Source organism: Amphiprion ocellaris, chromosome 3, assembly GCF_022539595.1.
Source record: "Amphiprion ocellaris isolate individual 3 ecotype Okinawa chromosome 3, ASM2253959v1, whole genome shotgun sequence".
Taxonomy (NCBI): Eukaryota; Metazoa; Chordata; class Actinopteri; family Pomacentridae; genus Amphiprion; species Amphiprion ocellaris.
Window position 1 is genome coordinate 6,235,205 of NC_072768.1, and position 26,713 is coordinate 6,261,917.

General features: G+C 42.7%; 1 protein-coding gene across 7 annotated transcripts in view; it reads right to left on the minus strand.

The window, feature by feature from the left end:
- Window positions 1-990: 990 nt before the first annotated feature.
- phrf1 (PHD and ring finger domains 1) overlaps window positions 991-26,713 on the minus strand; it is an 82,529-nt gene continuing 56,806 nt past the window's right edge. For 4 of the 7 annotated variants that reach the window (XM_055008480.1, XM_055008471.1, XM_055008465.1 and 1 more), the window contains exons 19-20: window positions 6,321-6,513; window positions 991-3,163 (exon numbers count right to left, since the gene is read on the minus strand). In XM_055008480.1, the coding sequence (XP_054864455.1) occupies window positions 6,343-6,513 (171 nt within the window). In that variant the 3' untranslated portion in view covers window positions 991-3,163; window positions 6,321-6,342. The remainder of the gene's footprint in view (window positions 3,164-6,320; window positions 6,514-26,713) is intronic. The other 3 variants (XR_008600831.1, XR_008600826.1, XM_055008484.1) reach the window with 3 other exon arrangements.

Consider the following 26,713-nt stretch of genomic DNA (forward strand, 5'->3'; position numbering starts at 1 on the left):
GAATAATTAAAGCTCTCATGTAGAAGTCGAACTTATTTTGGATCCTTGTGGAGAGTTTAATCTTAGAGTTTGTACAGCTGTTGAGTTTTTAGAGTCACATGGATTGTTCTGACATTTAATAACCGAGTCCTGAAATAAAATTACAATTGTGGATTTCTGTCATTTAGTCTGGACTAAACAAATAACAGCAGCATAAATCTCAAACATCATTATGAGGAGTCTGGATTGAGGTTTCTCACTTGATAATGATCAAAACATGAAATTTAGGTTGGTTTAAAGGAATATTCCACCTTAAATCTTTGAATGCTGACCTAAAAGGTTGGTTTCAGGAAGTATTCCACCTACAAGGTCCTCACACATCCACCTTAAAGGAACATTCCACCAAAAATTCTTGGACATGCACCTAAAATGTTGGTTTAACCGAGTATTCCATCCAAAATCCTCAAAGAGACCTGAGGGGCTGGTTAAAAGGAATAGTCCACCTAGAACCTCAAATACAGACCCGAAAGGGTGGTTTAGAAAAAATCCTTCAATGTAGACCAAAAAAGTTAGTATAGAGGAATATTCCACATGAAACGTAGACCTGAGAAGTTCGTTTGGAAGAATATACCATCCTAAACATCCTTAAATGTAGACTAAAAGACCATTTGGAAGAAAATTCCACCTAAAATCCTCCAGTGTAGACCTAAAAAGTTAACCTGAACTTGTTGGTCCGGTTTGAAGGCCTCCGTGTGGTCCAGTAGAAGTCCACGTAGTCAGTGTTGCCTTTGAACCGCAACGACTGGCCGCCATCAGGTGGACCGGCTCGTCCTCGTCAGGCTCCTCCTGTAGCCTTGAGGGGACCACAGGAACATTCAGTAGCTGTTGGAGTTCTTCCTGTCAGGCTCGTGGTAGAACGGCTCTGAAGAATCTTGTACTTGTCTTATCTGGAACAATCTAACAGCCTAAACTGTTAACAGTGGTGTAAAGAAGCAAACACACAGGCATAGATTAGGACTCAAACTAGATTTATTTTAGAAAACAAATCAGCTTAGAGGCATTTGTTCACACATGTGGCTGAATAGGAGGCCGTCCAATCAGATTTGAGGTCTTCACTCTGTAGGTTGTTTGTTGGGTGAGGCTCTTGGACCTCCATCAGCTGACGTGGATGTTTGATGGTCTTCTTCTCTAGTGCCAGATGATTCATCCATGAATTCAGCAGCTACAGACTGAAATGAAGCTCATGCTGCCGTTATTGAATTCCTGTTCCAGATCAAATGTTCAGAGCTCACCTTGAATGCAGCCGTCTGCTGTCTGATAGTTTTTCTCATTGTAGTCTTCAATAAAGTCTTTTTCCTCATGTCAGGATGTGGTGAGACTCTTTCTCAGTCTCTGCAGACGTCCCTCATTGTGCATCTCCAGAGAAGAAACAGAAAAACTGATCACTGCTTCAGCATCACAAACGCTCTCCAGCATTTAGAGTGTTTTAGGAATTCATTCATTGTGTTGTGAACTTTGAAGGAGCAGAAACTTTACAGCTGCCAAAGATATGAGCTCCAATTCTGTATGTTTTAGGAAATCAAGTTCATCGAATGAACACTTGATTTTTGCTGATAACTCTCATTAAATTAGTGAAGAAATCTAACATAAACACCTGTCAACTCTCAGGCAGCTTTTGTTAAAGTTTGTCTATAATTCTATCATCATGTTCTGGAACCAGGACTCTGCAGAAGTTCCTTCAATCAGATACTTGTGTGTTTCTATTTAAGGCCTCAGGTTTGAACGTACAACAAAGGATTAGAAAGGAGTGATTTTAATATTTAAATCAGTCCAGTAAATGTTTGGAGTAAAAATGATTAAAATTTTGATTTAGATTTATGTCAGATAATATTGTAGAGTTTCACTTAAATATATCCAAATGAGTTCAGTGTATTTACATTTTATAGAATATTTAATTTCTTAATCTCAACACTGTAGGGTCTGACCCTAAATATTATAACAATGATGTAAATTTAAATAATAAAAAATATCGTAGTGCAGTCATAAACTTTAATCAGCTAAACTTACAGAACAAATATCACAGCACAATCTTAACCTGAACATTCATATTATTGAGGTAAATTTACATAAATCGTGATATTCTAGAGACTTTCGGATAATATTTATTGTCTGTTATTGTGAGACTAAATTCCTTCACGTTATGTAACTTTCCCTGCAGCACCTGTATGAATAAATAAAAATAAAATCTGTTCATTTCCACATTATGCACATTTATTTATTCTTAATATAGACTGAATGGTAGCTGGCAGTAAAAACAAACTCATCTGCTGGACTGCATTTCCCAAAATGGAAACATGGACAGAATTTAACACTCATGTATCCATGGCAACGCTAAAGTTTCTGCTTCTTACCAAAGTTCACAACACAAGTAAAGATTTTAATGTAAAACTTCAGGGATGACTGCTAACCATAAGTATTCTGATCAATACTTCATGATCAATATCAGGACAGATGTTACAATTCCAGCTGTTGCATTAGACTGCAGTTATTCACAGAGAAATTAAAACATCACATTCCTCATAAAAACTAGATGGGACTTTTATTAAATAAAGTGTTGGTGAATAAACAGTGTAAAAAGTGCAAAGCAGCTCCATTAAATCAGGAGATGTGAGACTTCCACAGCATGGATCACCATCTGCTGTGTTGATTCATAGCTGAATGTCAGAATGAACTGAGCTAGAAAAGCTGCTTTGAGCTGCAACATTACGGTCTGACAATCCAACACCATCACAGTTTTCATCTGGTTGTTTTGCTCCAACATGCTGTGAAGTTCAGTTTTTACCTGAATCAATACAGAGATTCTATTTCCAACCAAGACTGGAATAAAAATTAGAATGTTATGAGGTTATTAATGCAACTAAATCCTTTCAGATGGAAGGATTTACTTCTAAGTTCTAATTCAAGTTTCAGTTGGAGCACATTGCATTCACAAAGAAAAACAGCGAAACCTTCATAGCAACATTTAATAAACCTAAAGCTTCCCTGTTGACACATTGGTGGAGTTTGTTACTGAGCATCTGAACCTTAAATCCAGTGAGACGACCATCTTCAGTCGAGGCCAGTCAGAGAACTTCAAGACCTTCCATCAGCTGGACCAGATGTGGCATCATCTCCCTCTGAACATCTGGATGACAGGAGAAAAGACAGAAATCAAACACAGATCACAGAAATACAATTTATTCACTTTCATCATTTTATAAAAGTAGCATGAACTTTATTAAAACTTGACAATATCAGTAATGAAAGTAAATGTTTTTATCTTGTGTTGAAGCTAAATTTAAAGTCAATTTTAATAACAGTTTATCCTGAGCGGAGTGAGAATGGAGCTTTTCTTTCCTCCACACTTGCTGATGACCACTTCCGGTCTCAGAAAATGACAAAACTGACCTTTTTTCATTTCTGTCGCTTACTGGCTTTATTTATTTTTTTTTTGTTATTCTAAATATAAAATGAAAATCAAAGCATTGTTTAAATTTCATATATCCCTTTTTGATCATGAAAAGGAAAAATGCCTTGTATTTCAATTTTATTTTATAATTTTAAAATCAAATAACCATTCGTTTTTTGTTTTTCAATACCCATTTCAGAACGGAAAATTCAATTGCCAAAATATACACAGACCCAGTCAGCATACCGATAGAAACAGCAATCCCCTTATATATATGCATGTATGCGTATATATGCATAAGTCAGAGCAGCCTTAGCAGCTGAAACAGTAACACTTCCCTGCTTAAGAATAGACTGGGGTGTTGGCTCTTGTCCTTTCCATTCAGGCCAGTGTTAAACACACAAACTAGCATGCTAATGGGTAATCCCTGAGGACCAGCCACCTTTGTCCCAACCCTAAGAGGATGTCTCTCTCTGGGCACTGGGTGACAGCCACCAGGCTGCCTGCTACTGGACAACCAGCATGTTGCCAGATAGTGATCTCAGTCCTCCAGAGGGATGCCAGCAGGTTGCCGGGCCCTGATTGGTATCTGATGTACGGAAGATTGGCGTCTGCCCTGTTTTTCTTTTTGTTTCTTCCCGATCTGTGATGCACCAGGAGGAGGATTCACTGGATAGGAAAGGGAAAGTGTGGCGTAAGAGTTTTGTCATGCAGCAGGTGGTCCTCGTGTGTCAACAAAGAGCCCCAGTTAGTCTGAGGGTCTACAGTAGGAGAAGTATGAGGCTGTAACGTTTACTGCTTGTCTAAGAGCCCCATTCAGTGTCCTCAGCAACAATCCAAACAGCTTTGAAAACAAATAATTGGTTTACAAGATAAAGGAGCAGCACACAGTGATCCTGCTCCTGATAACGTCACATTTCTTTTTGCAATTACCTGCCAAATAGCAAGAAATTCTCAATTTGAATGTGTCGGGAGGTTGAAAGGGGGCTGATTTTTCATGCAAATTGCTGAAAGGTGTTCCTGGGGTTGCAAGCACTTGTCAGGGTATCTCTGTGGATTAGGACATTCCACGTTGCAAGGTGGACAGTGGGAGAGGGAAGCGGGTCCAGAAAAAGGCCATCATTGATTTGCTTTGAGAGGACATTCCAGAATGCAAGGTGCAGTAAGGAGGTCAGTGGAGGATGCAATTCCCTCAAGAATACTCGCATTACTAACTCTGATGATGTAATGTAATAAACAAGAAGATGCTTTCAGAGATTACACAAGGTACAGGGGCAGAGGGAGACCAAAGTGAAGCTTCAGAATTGATGACAACATCACGTAGCGTGTGTGTGGTATTATATGTTGTTGGCCAAAGGATGGTCATATGATGATTATTTTAAACAATTTATCCAGCCCTGGTTCTATACTGTCTATGATGAAATATTGTGGCCTCCTCCCAGGTCTGTACCCTCATCTGTCTTTTCGCCCCAAGAGAATTGAGCTCCACATACAGCAGCACCCAGTATGTGTGCACATATACGCTCGCTACATGCACACACATACAGGCAGTAGACAGTGCAATACTTTATCCTCATTCCTTTAAAAAAAAATTACACTTACATATTTAAGGACATACTTTCAGAGGTATGCAGATGTGTGTTAATGCCAATTGATTTTGCATGGAAATATTTGATTATTGCACCATTTGTTGCAATAGTAGTCAACTTGAGAACAGATCTGCTTATAGCAGACTTTTCTTGCAAATTCATCAGGGTATCTCTACCCCCCATGATGCTTAAAAGCTGTTCTTTATCCTCTATATATACCGCCCTCTGTAACAATTCCCCACCTGCAACAGCATCCTCATCCATACATGGACCCACACATCCCTTCACCACACTCCTTCTCACCAGCGCTTGCACCCTTCCCCCAGTTTCATCCTCACGCTTTCAAAAATAAAAAAAAAGGCAGCATAGAAAACCGTACACCCCCAGCCCGTGTCCCTTTACCACCCAGGGCCACCCCATGCCTCGCACGTTCCTCTCAGACAGGGAGCACGACACTGGGCCCCTCTATTCCGTTCTTCACTGGGCCTCCCCCCTCTCCCAGAGCTCGTCCATGCCCCCCGGTTCCATCCATCATATCTGCCCCCCAGCTTCCATCATGTCCCCACAAAGGCAGCTAACCCAAAGAGAAGAAAAGGCAAAAAAAAAAAAGAGGGGGGGGGGGGGGGGGGGGGGGGGGGGGGGGAGGAATACAGCCGCTACCATGCAGAACAGTGCTGGCCCGAGGATTGCCTTTTGTCCCGGGCCATGCTTCTCCTCGCCTGGTCTCTCCTGCAAACACACCCTCTTCTCCGAGGGAACAACAGCCCGGAGGCTTGGGGGATGGAACCAGGGTGTGGTGCTATCTAAAGCAGTATAGTTAAGGCCCCCTCGACGGCCCCTTGGTCACCAGCAGACCCTGTGTGTTGAGCTGTCAAACGGGGCCGCCCTGGCCCTCCCCTTGCGTCCACGGGCACTCCCTCTGGGGGGCAGTAAGGGCACTGAACTCCTGACTCAGGGGCCCACAAGCCGAGGCTCACCGTGCTCTGCTGACCTGACCACTGATGCTCTATGAAGTGGAACTGCAAAACTCAGGTGAGGCGGGGTACTCGGACCACATCTGCAGGAACTTTTCAAGAAAGATGGATAAAGTAAAGGATTTACATAGGCTGACATCAAAGACACCTTTGACTTTTTTGTGATATGTGCACTCAACTGTAATGCTGCTGGAGCAAAGGTTTTATTTCTGATAGCACTGAAAGAGAAGAAAGAAAGAGAAAACCCTTTTATTGCACGGTTTACGCTGAAAGGAAAGAAGACAGGAGCCAGAAAATGTTAAAAAGAGCTAAAATTGAGGAGGGGAGCACCTAAGTGAATGGGCAGCATCCATTAAATGCAAACAAAAGCGGGTGCCTTTCTGCTGGTGCTGATGTTCTGTTGCTGACCATCCTGCCTTTGTGGCCCATTTGAAGAGAGGGAAGTCCCTGCTTGGTCACGTTCACACCCTCTGCTGATAGAGCACCTCTCACTGCTGGTCATGGATGTTACCAAGTCCTGCAGCTGTGTGGACACAAATGGAGGTGGAAGGGAGAGAAGACAGAAGCAGACACAAACATAAAGTAATGCATGAAAGAGAAATATAAGAAGCGGGTAATAAAAACAAGTAAAAAAAAACACACATTTGCAGATGGTATTCCTGAGGAGGAGTAAAGGAAAGGAGTGCAATAAAGGCCATAGTAAAGCTTAAAAATAAAACTGTTGAGGATAAGGATTTTGCAGAAAAGGTTAGAAGACAAGGAAATTATTAATGAGGTCAGGTAAAGGAAAGTACAAGTTGGATTGTCCAAATTCAGTGTGCTACTTTATGAGACCCCAGAGACTTGTGAGGCAGATAGCAGACTGGTGGAATGAGAGGGGCTGGAGGGCTGAACCACGATTGTTAATAAGGAAACATTGGCTGCAGGAGGAAAAGTGACTGTGAATTTTACAATTGGAAAGGTTGGCTCAATATTTATTCTTGTAGACGTTAGACGGACGTGGTGAAATACGGAATAGCTGCAAGGACGGAGAGGAGGAGCTCACAATTAGACATAGAAGCACAAGCACCACACAATCAGTCCTCAAACACACAGCGCCCTAATGGAACCGTGACTGACCACGTTCCAGCTCTATTCACCAAAAGGACAATAGTGTGCTGAGGCTGCAAAAAGCCAGTTCAATGTTTTCTGGTTTTCAGTGTGTGTGTGTGTGTGTGTGTGTGTGTGTGTGTGTGTGTGTGTGTGTGTGTGTGTGTGTGTGTGTGTGTGCGCGCGTGTGTGCGTGTGTGTGTGTGTGTACACATGCGGGCCTGTGACCGGTTGTCTCGAGTGCACAGATTGTGATTTTCCCAGGTGAACATCGCCATACGGAGCACTGCATCTTCAAGCTCATTAAGGACCATTCGGAGCTATTAGAAAGCATTCAGCAGGGTGTGCATTCCCCCAGACTCCTGTGTCAGGGCACAGAGCCATGCCCAAAGGCCCCAGGGTGGGGACCTATGCTAAATGGGCCGAGGGAACACACCAGAAGGAGCTGATCCCTTTTCTTCAGTGATCACTGGTTGCTGTGTTGATGGATAGGATGATGGGGGGGTGCACGGGGGGGAAACAGCTTGTTGAGTTCCCTTACTTGGGGAATTCAAAAATTCATAGTAACTGTTGAATAAAAAGAGAAGGATTTAACATGTTTCATTTATTCTTATTTTAAATTTCAGAAAAAAAGAAATTCTTCTTGTCTCTTTTTTTTTTTTTTGCCAAAACTGGGATTCTGGAAGAACAGCAGATGACATAATTCAGTGGTTATTGTGATGACTGATCAGCACAGACAAACAGTCCCCCTTGTGGACAGCAGCCAGATCCTCAAGCGTCAGCCGTCTATTGATTCCGCTGACTATAGAGTTGGACCACAGAGCTGTGTGATGCCATTCAGTTTGGAGCGTTGCTAGGTAGAGTGCAGTTTGTGTGTGTATATGCGAGTGTTGGACAAGGAGAGAGAGATGGGGAACGAGCAGGCAAAGGGGTGCAGCATCCACCCCTGATGGTTATAAATGAGAGTCGTGTCAGCAAAGGGACCCCAGGCCATCTGTGATACTCACAGATGATCTCATAGCGTGATGCACAACACATACACTTAAACACAGACTCACACTCCAAAGCTGTTCTCTTGGGAGGCATATTGCAAAGAAGATGTGCATAGATTTTCCTGCAACCTGTGACAGAGGAACCGGAACCTCCTTAAATCTCACAACCTACTTTACTTAATGTGTGTCTTTAGGTCTGCCTTTAAATAAATTTCAGATGCTGTAAATGAGTGTCTTTTACTAAAAATTGTGACCTTTCTGACTATGCAAAGTGAGATTTGGGAGAGTCGCCACTCTGCAGCTAGTCCTGTTAGCTCAGTCTGAAGATGAGCTGTTTTTACTGTTAAAATCTGGTGCAGAAAAAGGGAGTTTAAAATGGTGCATGATTTATTTGGAAATGTATAAGAGGCTTGCAGCACTGCCACACTGTTTTGTCTGTGTCAGGCTTCCAGCTGCACAGGTGTCTGCCTCCGGAACACCGGGCTGGGTATCCAATAAGTTGCATTTCCCAAAATGCTGGAGGAGATCCAGCTAGTATGACCCATAGGCTGAACAAATAAAACACAGGCTGAAAAACACTCAAATATCCATTTAATGAGTGGCTAAAAATAGGAAATAAACACAGTAATGAGAATATTGGGCACTGAGGGAAAAATCGAAAAGAAGCGACTGCAAAAGAATGTGGGAAGAAACGGGGCATGCTTTAGTGGTGTAATGTTTCACTGATAACAGGCTCAAATTTACTGCTGAATAAGATGTTCTGTAGGATATAGAGGATAGGCCCAAACTTTTTCTAGGTCTCCCAAAAAACATGATCTATGTTCTCTTTAAGTCAATTAATCAGACGACTTGCCACCCTGTTCCCTCTGGTAAGGAGAGCAGGAATAGGCAGAGCCTCTTCTCACAGTGAGAGCTCGAGGAAGGAGAGTCAAATATTTATAGAGCTGCGCACCGGGATTCATTTCTCTCTCGTGACATTCACTAATTCCCGCTTCAGCGAATAGTGCTTTGGCAGCCATCTCCAGGTAGATAAATAGCTGAGTGTCCAGTCAGATCTAAATTTATTTTAGCTCTTCCAGAAGTCAAACATAAACATCAACATGCCCCTTATAAGAGAGCAAATCATGAATCATACCCAGAGGAGGGAAATTAAAAAGTCAAAGTGACCTTTTGTGGAGTCGCTGGAGAATACTGGCCTAAGGAGGAATGCTGCCATTTCCTCCAAACTACAGTACGGTGGTTAAAAGGAAAGGCAGTTGCCCGGGTAACTTGTGGTGGTATGTTCTGGTGAAGGCCGAGACAAAGCAACACGTGACAGGCCTGCCGTCCCCCTACAGCTGTGACCTGTCTCCCACCCTGGAGAGGAAAAGAAGAACAGGAAGGGAGAAGAGATGGACAAAAAGACGGAGAGAAGTGTGGAGGTAGTGAACCAGAAGTATAAATAAGAGAGGAGGACAACGGGGAAAAGAAGATAGAACTGGACTGGATAATAGTACAAGTTTCAGCAGCACATATGTCTGTGGCAATACATTTCCCCACCAGCTCAGTCTGTCCGGCCCACTACTACTTCCACCCCTCCCAACAACGTGGAGACAAAGAGGTCGTAAAATAGCACAAAGTTGTGAAAGACAAAGAAATGTAAAGGAGTGGGCTTCAGACAAAAACACTGCTGTAACAGTGAGGGGTCAAAGTGGCAGGGGACCGAACTCTTGACCTCCTCACTGACCGAGAGCTGCTACCCAATTAAAGCAATACACTCTAAATCTCTCTCTCTCACTTCTTGCGTGTCCTGGCATCTTCTAGTGCCTATGCATTGAGCTACCTCCCAGTAGGCGTCTTTTCAACACGTCTTCTTCATCAATAATCATGTCTCTCATCCTCCCTCCTTCTGTACCTCTCCTCCCCCAAATCTCCTCCGTCGCAGACCCTCTCCAGCTCTAGCTCGAGTGGCTCGCCTCCCATCCAACAAAAGGCATCTTTTTCTCATCCTCCTCCGAGGAGACAGAGGGATGGACGAGGAGATAGAAGTGTATCAGCTCATCCCTTTAATCCAGGGTAGACAGAGGGACTCTTCAGTGAAGAGGTGGGAAATCCACTGATCAGGGGCTTGAGATGCAAACTCTACAAAAGGCCTGTGGGTCATCGCAGCAAGGCGGGACACCGTCGGCAGTCTGAGCGTTGCAGGACACACACTCTTGCTGCAAATGCACAGCATACTTGCTTCAAAGTAGTAATGCACAGCTACAAGTGTTAAAACTAACGGATGTTTTGAGTTTGTGAAATGGCTGAAATAAAATCCAAAACCGTAACATGTTACAGTATAGTGATTAGATGCAAAAATACATTTAAAAAATGTGCTTCACTAGTTTTACTTGCATTAGGCAAAAACAAATGTAACATATGGTTAATTAAAAGTTAATGTTTGGCACGAATAATTCAACATGGGGAAACTTGTTTCATGCTACAGTAAATTACTTTTACTTTTGCATGTTTTGAATTGCATACAAAAGAAATCCTTCCAAGTGGCTGCATTCTTATACTCTATGGGAACAATGTTCTCTGGAATAGTCTCATACATGTACATACATTGCAGCTTACAAGTAATACAAGAGCCAAGGTTTGCAAACATTATGAGGAGCTAATAAACGTATAGTTGTGTACAGCAGCTACAAACTGCATTTGTGCATGCATACACATGTGTAACAGTATGAGCATGGGTGTCACTGCGTGCGTGTGCGTCATTGTGTTTCCTTGTGTGTATGTAAGGCAGTGAGTGTGCGCCCGCATTCAGCCTCTCCCTGCAGCTAATGAGTGGCGGCCCACCTCTCCAGCAGGCCTGGCAGTCCTTGGCTATGGGGCTGGAGCTGGCTGTTTTCTCATGGTAATCACACACTTTGTCCCGGGGTGGATAATCCTGCACTGGCTTTGTCTGGGCCCCAGAGGAGAGCCCCACAAGGTCGACCCCGCTTCACAGAGGGCCACAAAGACCCAAATGCAGCAGCAGCACCCCACTCCAGGCCTGCGCTCCTCAACACGTACCCGTGCGCACGGACGCACACAAAACTGCATGCTTGCACACAACGGCGCGCACAGCCACCGGCACGCACTCATTAGTTATTCTCAATTTCAACGAGGAGGCTTGGACTCATTAAAACGGGCCGCCTGTGCAAAAGCACTGACACGCTCGTTCTCGTACGCGCATGCACGTACTGCACTTATAAGCAAACACAAGAAATGACACATTTTGATGCATTTCCAGTGGTTTTGTTGGAAAGGTTAATGGGGATATTAGAAGGCAGCTAATATTAGCTTTACTTGTGACGCAACCTTCCCCTGCAGCATGAAGAAAACAAGTGATGCAGGATGGAAGGACCTCGTATGAGATCATTTTCAGTAATATATGATTCATACATGCGCATAAAGTCTCTGCAAATGACTAAATGAAGGTATAGACGAATCATAACATTCACATTCCACATTAAAATGAACCCTTTCGTCATTTTTTGATTAGCTCCTCCTATCGCAGGTAGTGTTCCATTCGACCCCGATGTGTATAAATAGGTCGTTTTGCTGGAAGCAACATGTTCAGGGCTTTGCGTGGTGTCAGGGAAGATCAGCTCAGTGGAATATCTGGAGGGGCAGAGTGAGAAGATGAAGGCTGAAGCGAAGGAGACTAGAAGACAGGCTCCCACAGGTCTTTCTTACACTCCATCTACTCCTGAATCACTAATGAGCAGGCCTGGAAGCTAACAGTGCTTAAACCACCACCCTGTTGATCTCTGGAAGCATTAGAGCAGCCCAGTTGCACTGAACAGCAACTGGAGCGCACTCGTCTAGACTCAGGACTCCCACAGCAACTTTAGTTCCAGCACTAGTCTGCAAGCCATTAACTTCTGAGATCAAGATTCTGCTTTAAAGATCTTCAAATGGATTTAGAATAAAGCTCTGCGGTTGCTCATCAAACATGATTTTTTGCAACTACTTGAATGCAAAAATCAAGAATCCAAAGGCTGTCGAATTCCCCTGATTTCCGGGCAATCCTGGTTCCTGGTTTTTAAATGTTTAATGTAAAGGAAATATCAGGGATGAGCCCAGATCTGAGGTCTGTTTGAAGGAATGAATGTGTCTCACTGGGTCATTAGCCAGGGGCAGTGGAGCACTGTGGACCAGTGTGAAGAGGCAAAGAGAGGGTTTGTAATCCTCTATGGCCAATGGGACACAGCCAAATGTCTGTCTAGGGACACACTAGGACATTTTTGTTCCACAAACAAGTGAGACACACACACACACACACACAGCCACGCTTACATGCATAAACACACACGGACACACACACACACACAACCCAAGAAATCCCACTGCTTCCAGTCTAGTAATCCTCATTGGGTATTCTGACAGAGTTTTGCTGTGGACACCAAGTTGACAGACAGAGTTAGAGAGTAAAAGAGGAACAGAGGGAGGGAGGAAAGGGAGAGGAAAACAGACAAAAAAAAAAAACTTCACCCGTCTTTGCTCCCCCTGCTGTCATTGGTTGATGGCACAGGGTCTTTCTTTCCTTTTTGCTAATTGGCCACCCAGGCATTGACTTTGGCGTGAGTTCTACCCCAAAACACGTGCATATCCCTCCATCCCAAGAAACACCCCCGGGCTATTCTCCGCTCACCTTGCCTTTTAAATGATGAGGGGTGAGTTTGTAACCATGGCAAATGGAAGCAACTCCTAGAGGAGATGGTGAAAAATGTTTTTTGCCACAGGTGCAAAAACAGTCATCCTTCATATCAGCTATAATTCTGTCATCAGCTTCAACTGCAAATATTTACATAGTGTAAAGGTTTTCACATGCCTGCTCCAGTGCCGTTAAATGCTGTAGTTCATTTAAATAAAGGAGCAATTTGTGTGCCAAACATTGCAAAAGGGACTATTCAGATATCTAATTCTGATTTTAAATGTATTTTATGCAGCATGGATAGGCCCATTGTATTATTTTGTGCTACTCATTCATTCTTTAAAACCTCTGTGGACTCCCTAAGGGTTTTCATCTTTAAAGCACGGCATTTTTCACAATTCTTTAGACTGTGATGGACAAGGAATGATCTCATTATTTCATTAACCTATTAGGAGCGCTGGAATTCGGTCACATCTTCCACTTGCCCGCCCTGCCTTGGGGTGGAAAATGCAAAGGTCTGCACTAATTTCTTTAAGAAAATGAAAGAAAAAAGAAAGATGAATGGGGGGGGAGGAAGAAGAGGTAAGAAGAAAAAGTAATTTGATTGTCTGGAGGCTCCATATGGTTCCATGTGGCTTTTAGGTTCACCCAGGCTGGCTACTAGCAGACGCTTTCACGTTTTTTTTTTTTCAAACCAATGACAAACTTCCCTATCCTCCCTTCATCCCACTTCTCAATATCCACCCCCATCCAAACACCCCAAAAAACACCCTGAATCTGGTTAGGGGGAATAATAGAAGAGGCAAACAATGAGGGGGCATGAGGGGTGGTGGTGGGGGTGTTGGAAGAAAAAAAAAAAGAAGGAGGGGGGTGTCAAGTGACCCACAGAAAACATTATCAAACAAGACTGGAACTCTAAGAGGTTGACAATGAAGCGGCCTGCTCTTTTCTGTGCTACGCTACTGGTGAGGCAAGATAAGGGAATTCCTCAATACAGCAAAAAGGGAAGAAAGGGGAGCATTGCTTTTGAAAGATTCAGACCTCAAATCCAAACACTCGCCCCCCCACCATAGATTATAGCCTGTGTGTTTTAAAGGGTGGCAGAAATAAAGCAGCACTTTGTTGGACAAGTTAGCCTTGTTGGTGTTGATCTGCGCTGCCATTGTGAGCGGTAGTTTTATGCAGTTCTATGCAGATGACAGGGAGATTAGGAAAAGGCCCGGGCTGCACAAGGGCTTTAAAGTTCTGATACAGAGATCTATCATAATAAATTAAAAGGTAACACAATGGCACTAACCGCTGCAGCTGTCTGAATTTATTGAGCCTTAAAACACCATAGAATAAACAGTGGATTTAGCTGCCGGTCCCGTACTCCTTATCAAATCTTTTTGGTGCACTCTGTTTGACTTATGTGCTCCGAGCAAGAACGTCCGCAGTGTTTGAAAACCAATGCCATGGTAATGTAATAGATTTACTGATCTGAAAGTCAAATAGTGGGCAAGATGCCTCGGGCTGTGTGAAAGGAAACTTGAAGATGTGGAGAGAGGCGGTGCATCAAAACCTTTTTGATTTACACTGACACATCCTCAAAACACTGCATGCAGCCCAAGGCCATGGTATGAGCCTGGCTGCTCTGCGTTAAACAAGGTGAAACATTTTACCGAGGTCCGACTGTGCCAGCAAACTGTCAAACACCTCGACTGTCGCACCTAAAACGCTCACACAGCACTGCACAGTACAAACCACTGTCTCTTCTGGCACATCACCACGAAACAACGGATTAAAAAAAGAAAATGTCATCATTACTACACTGTGGTGCCTCATCCTGCCTTCTACCTAGACTGATGGATGTTGACCTTTATTTAACCAACAGAATGAATGATGGGCTGGTTACATAACTAACTGGTCAGGTTGAGTAAAGACATGACAGGTGTTAGATGGTTCTCTAATAGGATGGATGGACGGATGGATGGATGGACGGATGGACGGATGGATGGATGGATGGATTTGGTTATAAATCAAAGCACCCCACATCTAACCACACAGGTCATTTTTGGGGACACTAAATTAATCAGAGGTATGCTTTTTATAAACTTTCATCTAAAAGTCTCTCTCAAATATGAAGCTCAAGTAGTGAGAGGAAAGAGGGAGGAGAAAAAAAAAGCCCAAAGAGAGCAGAAAAGAAATAACAATTACCCAAAAAATTGCTCTGCAGTTACTGGTTTCCATTCTACAGCATCTCGTCTGCCCCTTTCTATCCAATAAAACAAAAACATCACAACTGTCTCCACCCCTGTCTCTCTGCAGATACAGTCGGTGATAAGCTAAACTGCTGCAAGGTAAGAATTCCACAATTGCCTATATACGGCACCACTCAAATCATTCCCTATGCCACTTTTTTATTTTTTGATCTGTTATGCAGTGTTGATAGAAAACAAAATAGCTTGAGAAAGAGCCAAAAAAAAAATATGACCGTTAAGACAGCGCGCTCGGAATGAAACCAAGCCCCCATGCTTATCTCAACGTTTGGGGCAGAAGGGGCTTTACTTTGGAGCAGAGCTGCTCAAATATGCGCTATTTGCACAGTGTACAACTTCCCAGTCACTGCGGATTAGGCAAACAATACAGCTCCCCCATACTGCCCCCTCCGCCAAAAAAACCTCCACCCAAATTAGTCTTTCTTTGGCCAGTTATAAAGACCTGAGTATGAATGAGGGCCTCTGTTAGTCCAGGGAAGATAACACACACTCACAGTGAGGGGGAACTAGAGCTGTATATTCTGGCCTTCCTCACCATTTGATTGGCGAGGAAGGATTTATCTTGACCGACTCGCTGCGCTGATTGGCTGATGAGCATAACTGACCAGGGCATGTTTTACACCTGTCCAACTGTTTGCTTTGATGGTATGTGTGGCTTCTTGTGCATGTATGACAGTGATGAAACGTCTTCTGCTACATCTTGATTAGCTTCAGGGTCATGACATCTGCCAGACCTGTAGAAAGACTGAATCCAAGCCAAGCCAGCCGCACGAACTACACATTCACTAAAGCTGAATAGCAGCAACCAAAGTGCAAAATGCAATTTATGTTACTGGAGAGAAATTGTTTGCGTGATCATCTCAGACTTGCATTCACATTGCATTCTTGGATATTTCATGCAGCAATGCAGGGGCCGTTGGGCTGAGGTGTTGTGAAGCCCAGCGATTTGATTTATAGAGCTGAGACTTTATCAGCCATATGAGGTTGCAGCTACGCCTGGAGCAAATTCCTCACAGTCAAATAAATGGTAACGTTGCCCTCTTCTAATCACTAAGCAGAGGAATAACACGGCCATTTTGCAATGCTTTATCTTGTCTGAACGGAGTCATGAGAGAATCTCTTCCAAATGCACCTGTAAGGTGTCGCTCAGTAAAATAAATGAGTGACACATGCTCTAATGACCTGATGTGCATCACTGACTGCCGCTGCTGTGGCAGTTATTTGATTTTGTATTGAAAATTTTTATGTCATAAAAACTGATATAGCTCAAGTGAGTGTGATAGATGACCAGATTTATCAACCATGCAGACAGGTATGAGGTTAGATGATAAACATTAGCTCCACAACTGGAGGCAGGGCGTAAAGAGCACATACTGACATGGGAGATATCTGATGTTGTAAATACACAGAAGCCGGTAAGTGGGGCTTGACTGAAGAGGTGAAGAAACAGCGTAGGTGTTGGTTGTAGGTGTTGGGGTGTGTATGCGTATGCATGCGTGTGCATGTCTCAAAGAGAAAGAAAGCAAAGTGCAAAGCAACACAGCGACACCAAGAATGTTTAATTAAATTCTGGAACAGGCTCTGGGAGCTTGTGTTCTAAATGGCCCTCCAGCTGAAAGGAAGGATTAACAGAGAGCACGGACAGGCCTGCAGCTACAGCACGCTCATTACTGCAGAATGTAAAGATAAGTCAGAGAAAGGAGAAGGGGGAGAGAGAGAGAAGGAGAGAGAGACAGAGTAAGATGGAATAGATGGACAGTTGAAATATGACAGAGGGATGGTTTCAAGACAAGAGGGGAAATAATGGTGGCCGGGGACTCCTAGAGCCAGAGATTCACATTTCATCAGTCACATCAAATTCCCAACTTTCGTCCTCACACCTACTTTTCACCAAATTAAATAATAATTGCAGCTTATCAAACGTTGGCTTTTAATTCAGCAGCTTTGGCCAGCTTTCCTATTGCAAATGAATTCTGAAATCTGGAAACTCGACATCAATAAAAAGCAGTCTTAAAACACATGATCAATCAAAAAACAAAACAAACAACAAAACTGATATGTCTGGCTTATTTGGAAGAGAAAACACAGCCAGATGGAGAATTTATTACCCACAGACTCAATTTCTACTGATCTAATTAAAAAAGCACATAGCACAGAGATATCATTTGGTTTCTTTATTCCAAAGTAATTGAGTCTTAAAGTGATCTATTGAACACTTTATAAGCTTTAAAATTGAAATATAATGCTGTATATCTGCTGTTTAGACAAGTCTTGTAGATAAACTCTTGAAACCCCCACAGGTGTATCGGGCCTGTTTGAGATGTATCATTCAGGCTTTTTTCTGCATCCACTCAAAAGCATACAGATGACCATAATCTACTATATGTGCAAAATATTCCCAACTAATATCCCACAAGCATATGGTAGCAGTGCGGTAAAAGTACAAAAGTAGGATTAATGCAACACAAAAAATAATTGTAATGAGAAAAAAACATTTTGCTATCATATGTTCATATATCTTTCCCAATGATTTTTAAAGTCATTTCAGTATTAGGAGTTTTGATACAAACAGAACAGGCAGCTACTCATTGCTCCAAAGTGCTACTAGTGGTGCCCATTGGGTGCTTTTGGAAATACTGTGTAAAGATTCAGCTTGTACAGCTACCATACATTCTACCTCCATTTCACTAAATTATTCTGTTATGTTGTTGCAGAATTATCACAGTCAACAGAAGTCAAGTCACTGTTATTCATATAGCAGATTTACAACAACAACCACTGAGTCCATTCCTGTGAGGGAATGAGTGAACTTAAAATTTACCTGACAAGTTTAAGTATGAAGGTTCAGACGCTACAGTGTGGTTTATGATGGGAATTCTCCTGAATAAGGCCAATATTACAAGTGAAACCCTACAAAATCATATAAAAAAATGTACAAAAGGTTAAGACCCCTACAGCACATTCATTATTTATTCATGAAGTAATCAATAATTTAAAAATTATTTATTCATCAATTCATTAATTATGGAAATTTACCTAACTAATTTAAAAAGGAGACCCTACAATGTTATATATGTAAAACCCAACGAGTCCAAAGATTTCCTACGAGCAACTCTATCTGCAGAAGTGGAGCAATGGAGGCCAAAACTACAGAAACAACATCCAAGCTGTGATAAACCACATGAACCAGTTATCCTTTAATTGTGCATTCACACATAGTAATTTCTGAAAGTCGGGGTTAAATAAAATCGTTCTGACCTTTTTTTTTGCTTAAGTTATGGACGTGCCAGTGGTGTGATTGAGTCTGTGAGGAACACAGCACTGGATCAATCATTTTCAAACCAATAAGTCCAATAAAATGCTGCTCCAGAAAGGAAACAACAGAGACGTTAAGATTGGTGACAAAACAGGGACAAGGATTCTAGAATCCAGTGTAAAGAAGCCTAAAAATGGCCATCATTTTCCAACGTAGACAGTTTTAAGAGAGGGCCCTGGCGTGGCTGGTGCTACGAGGATTAGCGCTCTTCAGCTCAGACATGCAGGCAGCCTCTCTCCAGGGCGTCTGAACGACTGGGCAGAGCAGAGTTCGACCCCAAACCAAGCCCCCTGAGCCCCGGCCATGTCCGTATTATAGCCACAGCCAATCTAACTGTGCTCAGTGTCAACAGCTCACACAGTGGATTCGCAGGGGGCAGTTTGCTCAACCTGCAGGCTCAACCCCTCAGACGTCCTGTTGACCTGGCCGCTCCAGCTGGCAGGCAAATACGTCTACACTCTCACCCACAAACACAACTTCGCTAAGCTTCTTGTAACTACGCGGTGGCGGTTTGCTGCGGAAGTACGAGGCAAATAAAATGCATGTGTGCTTTGGGTTAACATACACAAGAAACGTGTGCGCACTGATAGATGAAAGTGTTACACAAACGCTGTCCTACTAATTTAGTAATTGGAGTGTGATGGCAGTAAGTATGTGGAGGTGCGTTTGGGTGAGATCAACATTCTTGTGCAAATCGAAGTGCAGTGTCAACAGGCAGGGATCATTTAGTTAAGTGGTTGTTTAGGCAACTTATTCAAGAAAACTAAATAAAGTTTCTATTCACAGGTTAATTTTCTCACTTTCCCCAAGAACATTAATAGATGGATTAATGCTGACATTCCTATTGGCCAACATAAAACATCCATACATTATACAATACACAGCTTAAAATCATTATAAAAAGAAGATTGTATGGATATGTGTGGACACGTAATATTTCACATCAATATCCCCCCTTTTCCATGTATGTGTGGTAATGGAGAATTATTTACTTGTGCACAACATTTAAAAACAAATTCAAAACCTGTACTTTAAAATCAATTTCCACATCCACTAACATGCGACTAAAGGTTGTCAGACATAGTTTGATTTACAGCAACAACTGACTCCAGGTCAAGAATCAACTTTTACGCTGTATTTAATGTTTTGATCCAGTTTAAAAAAAAATGTTTTCAATCACAAAGAAGTTTGTGGAAAAGTATCTCCAAATTAAAATGGGAATATGCATCTATATAAGTTCAATGACAACTATTTAAATACAGATTTTGACCCATCACCACCTCTCATATTAAAGATAGAACGTAATTGGGAAAATCTTTTATTTTTTGTCTGTGTGTGTGATTTAAGCAAATTGAACATCACACGAATAAAACCTCATACCTGATAATTAAATTAAGTAAATTCCAAAAACTACTTATAGAAACTTTTTTTTTTTGTACTGCACCTGTGGTTTAGGTTAATTCAATGGAATTAACCTTGAACTGTCTTCATGGTTAAAAGAAACAAAGATCTTCTGCTGTTTACCTTTAACCATCAGCTCTTTGGGGGTTCAACAAGTCTATGCTTCAGTGCACAAGTCTGTTTACGGCAGTAAAAATGTGTTTGGAACACGAGTGATAAAGATGAAGCAAGAAGCAAATCAAAATCAGTCAATTCAAGGTCAAACAAGACAAAAAGCTACAAAAACTTAGCAGCTGGGGTCGTGTTAAAGTACAAGTTTGTGTGCAGAAAGTTAATATTGACCGTCACAGAGAGAGGACCGAACGGCACGTCTCTTCCCAATTACTCCTGCTCTGTGATAGCTGCTGAAGGTAAAGACCTGCCTGTGAAGCTCCTTATCTTTATTTATCTAGCTGCGCATAAGCAGCATCTGAATCGCACCTTTGATAGTCGTGGTGTGTATTGGTGACAGCACAGACGATCGACATGACCGAGCAGATAGATTGCCAGTGAACTTGTGAGTCCAGGACTAACATATGTGCATGTCTCAGTGTGTGTGTTTGTGTGTGTGTGTGTGTGTGTGTGTTCATCTCCATGTTTGTGAGAGTCAGCACCCAAGAGTATGTGTGCTTCTTGTAGATGCCTGTAGGATTTAGACCTAAATGAGTGGAGTGTTGGTGCATTAATGAGTAACACACAGCCCTCATCTCCAACAATGACCCCCCCGACACACACACACACACACACACACACACACACACACACACACACACACACACACACACACACACACACACACACACACACACACACACACACACACATCTATTCTCTTATAAAAACACACACACACACCAAAATGCCGCCGCCATGCTGCACCTCCTCCCTCCCATCTGACATTTCAAGGCTGTGTTGGGAGCCAGAGGAGGAACTTCTTCATTTGGAGTGTGAGACAATGTGGCAGGCCGGTTGGCTTTGTGCTCCTGACATCCCGCCGAGGCACAATATGGCCCCGTCAGGGATCAGTAGGAATACACAATGCCCATTACCCACGGGGCCGTGCGGAGGGCCTCAGGGGCAGGGCCGGGATGGGCCCGTTTCCAGACTGTGGGGTGTCTAGGCCACACTGAAAAAGAGATGGAAGGAGGAAAGAAGATCAGAGAGGAGATAGAGAAAACAGAAGATTAAAGATAAAAGAGAGGGGAAAAGATGAGATGGGAATAAAGGGGCAGGCAAAATAAAAGTAGCGAGACAGAGGAGGGAAAGTGGAGGATGGAGAACTTTGAAACGGGTAGGGGTTATGAGAAAGAGTCGATAACATAAGCAGCAAAAAGACGGAGAAGACAAAAGAGGGGGTGCTGAAAAGAGAATAAGTAGTGAGCAGGTCCTCTGCCAGAGATGGGGTGCAATGAAAGAGAGGAGACTCTCTGCCTGAGGGTGCATCTCCCTGGGGATACAGAGAGGAGAGGATGGAGGGGGTGCTTGGTTTATCTTGGAGCTGAACTTGGTTGCTTGATCACAACCAGCATAATAGCAGCCTTGAACAAACAGGCCAGCAAAGAGATGCATTTTCACCCTCGCTGCTGCCGCTTTGACCCTCAGGCTCTTTGAGAGGACTGAGTGGGTGGACAGGAGCACACTGGGGGTGGACACTGGGGGCCAGAAGGCCAGAGGTGGCGACCAGGGTCCACAGAAGGGCACCTCCAAGGACAGAGAAAGAGATAGAAAGAGTAGACATGGGTCAACGAGCCAGCTGAACTTAACCATCAGTCTCCCGTGACAATCTCTCTCCCCTTCTTTGCACCTTTTAGAAGCCGCTAAACTAGTTAGCTGGGCAAACAATCTGTGATTCCGCAATCCTACCTTCAAAACGAGCAGGGAGGGTGGGAAAGTGTTGCAAAAAAGATACCATGACCTTTGAGTTGAAACACTAGATTATCCCAAAGTCAACCGGCCCCATTCAAACGTTACCTAATTTTCACCTCGATGTAATGTCACATGAAAGACCGCGGGACACGTATGATCCGAGCCGCAGCTCCAGACCAAACGTTTGCTCTCACCTTAGTTAGGGGTCAGTACGAGTATGATTAAATAGGTCAGCGCTCACCTATTTTCAGCCCTTGCTGACAGGGAGATGCATTAGTAATCAGGGAGTACTTCCCTGGAAAGAAGGGGAAAAGATAAAACTGCTGTGCCGGTGGGTTTGCATGTGCCCCAGGAACTTTCTCCACAAACCTCCCAGTGGTACATCTTTCCACTGATAGAGGTGCTCTTATCTATATTCAGCCTGCTCTGGCAGAAATTAAGTGAATTTCAGTCTCGCGGTGGTTTATATTCTCTCAGAAATATCCTGCGCTCATTTGAGGCTTCGTACCGAGCCCTTCTTTGCCTCCTTTTTTTTCATAGTTGCCAGCTAAAATTGGCAGATGGCTCTCGTCTATCGTTCTATCGCTCCCTCGCATTTATTGTCTCCCAGTCTGTTACTGCAAACCCACACCGTTTTTTTCCCATGTTTCCCGCTCACGCACTCATAAAGCCTTGTGCAAATAATCTCACGTAATTTAGATGCACAACAGGCAAGAGGGATTTAGTTCACCAAGGGTCACAAGGTGGATGCAGAAGTCCAGAAATGCAGAGCTGCATCATTTCGTACAATGAGCTAAAAACTACACAAAGACAAAAGCTCAGGACAAAATATGTGACGACACGCACCATGCAACCAACAAACAACAAACAGGCTCTTGTTCTGTGTTCTCTGCTCACTTTATCCTCCATGTCACCCTCCTATCTAACGCTCTCGCTGCTATAGACTCCACCCTGGGTGCTGCCACAGGTTTATTTAGAGCTGGGGGCATGTCCACACTGCACAGCTTGTCTGAATGGAGACTCACAACATGTGGTACCCCTCTCCACCCCACCCACCAACACACACCATCTGGCCCGGTCCTCTCTGCGGCATGAGAGCCGCACAGCAACACACTGGGGAGTGAACAGAGTGCACAGATGTGTGATCAAAATATTCCCATGCTCGTGCGCATATGGAGACTTTTTTTTTTGTGAATTGGCACAACTAAATCCAGCCCCTTTTTCCCTTTTTTTAACGTGTCCCGTGTGTGTTAATTTTGTAAAATACTCAAAAACAAGGAGGCATTTTTTGAACATTTTGTGTTTTTATCCATCTTTTGGTGCTATAAACTCCAGCTAAAGCCTTGTAAGGCCTCAGAGTGGACAGACTGTTGTCCAACAAGAGCTGAATGCCCATAAGCATGCTGACCTTTTGGGGTCAGAAATCATTGTGTCTTCTCCTTCCACTGTGTGGTCTCCGGTGTATAATTGACATTTAATGAAGGCCTCTGTTGGCGTGGAGGCCATAATGGCACTGGGTAAAAGAATAGAGAGAGAGGGAGAGTGTGGAATGGAATGAAATAGGCGGAACAAGACAGATATTAGGAGACATGCTGACAGTGAATGTTGGTTTAAAAATGTGAAATAAAAGGCAGATAGTTTGGGCAGTATGAGAGAGGAAAGACAGGGTGATATGAAGAGGTGGAGGAGGCAGGGCACATGATGTACAGGGGAACAAGGGAAAGGAGCCCAGCAGCAGACACAGAGGATGACAGCCTGTTGTCTGGCTGCCAACTCCATCTGTCTACTTTCACATCACCTCCATCAACTACAGAGAGACGGAGAGAGAGGAGTTTCAAACGCTAATTTGCCACATGTGGACACCGTTGCCCTCATATGTCATCGTAATAGCATACCGCTGCATGAGAGGCGCACACAAGTGATCCATCTGAATGTGACAGAACCTTTTAATAAGGTGAGTCACTGTTATATAAGCCGTGCAACAATACCAATATTCTTCTCAGGGCATGTTTGAGTTTAAGTGCATTGAGGGCGTCTCTTAATGTGCATAATTATCTGTCACGGGCTGCTTCCTCTTACACATCCACCCTAATGAATGGATCAAAAAGCCCAGTCTATGCACCAACCGAACAGCCTCCACAGCGATGAAAAGGTGCGTGTTCGTCTTGCCGCCATCTCATTTGCCTACTTCTTAGAAATAGAGTCTGTGTTTGTAAGGAGTGGCTGTTTCTTTTTTTTTTTCATTATCTGCTTCAAACCAACTGAAATTGGCCCAGTATCAAAGTCTACACCCGGGGAAAACCAAGTCCGCAAAATGTGAAAAGTAAACAACTGTGTGGCCAGAGGTCTCCCATTGTGGTGTGTGACTTAATAATGTTGCAGGAAAATGGGTTTTGCCCGAGGTCAGATGACTGCAGCCTCACAAAAACAACAGAGAGCAGAGATAATAGGCAACGGGGAAGGTTGATACAGCAAACAGTGGAGGAGAAACCAGGGAAATATGTGTTACAGAAATATAGGTTTTGTTCGACATATTACCCCTGAAATATGGCCATTTTTTTCAGTCATATTTTAGCTCAGTGTTAGCACATTGCCATATGTACATCACATTTCAGCTGTAATCCACCTGTAGAACTGTAAAACACGTCATGCTACCTTTATTCCTTTAGCAAATGCCCACATATTGTGTTATTATCTAAATTCTTCAAAGAAAACTGAGACAATACACAGAAATAAATTATTATAACTTAGATCATGTATCTTTATTTATGTAGTTTGCTAATATGGAAGTATTTGAATCTACTTTATGTACTTAATTCCCCTATTTTCACAGGGGTTGCAAGCATGTTGAAGTTGAAAGCACTATGAGAGAAACAGCAGGGTGGGTACAGCATTAAAGTAGGTCACACCCGCAGACATTCAAAAGAACAATTCATTCAGGGAGTTTGTGTAACTCATAGAAAAGCACAAACAGCCATAATGTGCAGCCCATGACAGAGTGCAAAATGGCACTTGCATAACATGACATCATGTGTTTTTTTTGTTTTGTTTAACCCACGGTCCTCAACTTTTTTTTTTTTTTTTTTTTTGGGAATGAGGACAACTGGTTTATATTTTTCACGATTAATGTTGAAAGAAGGTTTTAGAGCAGGGTTTAAAGAGCTGTTGCTATTGACATGTGGACTGTGTAAAAAAAAATACATTCACTGTCACAGACATTCAATTCAGTTAGCTTTTTAGGCCTAATTTGATTGTATAAGATCAGAACAGGAAGGGCTAAAGTTTATCAAAAAGACCAAGAACCTCAAGCTACAGAGTGTTATCCTTTGTTGCACATACCATGATCACTGTATATATAGTACCTGTAGGTCACTACACTGTGATATATCTAAAAAACATAAGGTGAAAGTAGCTAGAAGGCTTTTACTTTTCATTTTTGTAATATTTTTGGTCTCCTTTTAATCATATTACTCTACCCCATAATTAAGTTAAACTTGCTCGTAATTGCAAGACTGCCCCGATCACTTTGTTACTAAACAGCCACATCCATACTAATTTTATAAATTAGCTGTGATTGAAAACATCTATAATTATTTTACAGGTCAAATACAATAAAATAATTAGCATTCTTTGATGTTATTCTAAAGAATTTCTCAGATGATCCAGTTGTATGATAGTCCCCTTATTTCACTGTCTTCAATCCACCAAATTATGGCTCAAAACAAAGTTCAAAGAATGTACTGATGTTTTCAAAACTCTTTTACTTTACTTTCTCAGTTTCTGGATAAACTAACCTTGCAGAGTGCAAGGCAGGCAAAAAACTAATAAACCCTCCCCTTCTCTGGGGTTTAAAAGCACTCTAAAATAGATAGCTGTGCTGCAGATTCGACCCTCGTGGAGGAGCTGAGAAAGCCTGCTCTTCCCAAGCAAACTTCACCATTTAATGCTCTTTTCTCACAGCTCTGTGATCTCTAGTCACATGAAGACATTACTGCCGTCTGTCACTCACTTCAAAATGTCACCTTTCTAGCACAAAATAGGATGTAACACACACATATGCGTGCACACAAAAATATCACAACCCACTTTTTAGACAACAGGATAAGTGGATGAACAGGAAAAAAACCTTTCTCTGTCTGTCTGGTTGCTGATTCTCACATTTTTGTCTGTATCTGTTCAAAGAAGTACAGATATGTGCTGCATGTTTGATTTAAAATCTGCCAAACTAACACATCAGGCTACAAGAAATGTGAAAAAGTACAGAGGTGGCACATAAAACTAGAAAATAAACTACATGTTCAGCTCAGAATCATAAAGGAAACAACATATTTTCAGCTGACTGACCACTGTCATGTTGAGTTTGGACACTTCATCAGTTTGCTCTGATGTTGTTTAAATTGAGGTCAGGTAGGGCCAGTCAGGATTTTCTATTCTCCAACACATTTGCATCAGATGTCATTATGACGAATGCGTTCCCATGCACAGAGAGAGAGACTTGAACTTTCCTCATGCCGCCTTCCTTCTCGTCTTTCCACTTCACTACCTGTAACTGCACACCTTAAGCAGTTAACGGCTGCAGCAGTGTGTGTGTGTTCGCGTGCACAATCGAATGTGTTTAATATAAACAGACTTAGAGACATCCATCCATCAACATAAAAATACCCTGTCAACACAAAGGGAGGCAAACAGCAAATTATACACACATATCGTCGTGGTTCGCTCGCTCTGCTGTTAAACAGTGCATATGTGTGTGTGTGTGTGTGTGTGTGTGTGTGTGTGTGTGTGTGTGTGTGTGTGTGTGTGTGTGTGTGTGTGTGTGTGTGTGTGTGTGTGTGTCCTTTCATGCTGTCTTGGAGATTGGCAAGTGAGAGGCAATGGTTTGTAACTGGGTGTCAGGATTACCAGACCCACCGGCTATTCTCACCCATAATAAGAAGTCATTAGCTAAACCTCACTGATGACATTTTCATGTTTCATCCCTTTACCAAATTCCTACATAAATATGGAGATTTCTCAATTAAATAAACACATATTTTCTTTCTGTTCTTGTTGTTGTGTTTTGTTATTGGGCTCACAAACACGCATGGAACAAAGTC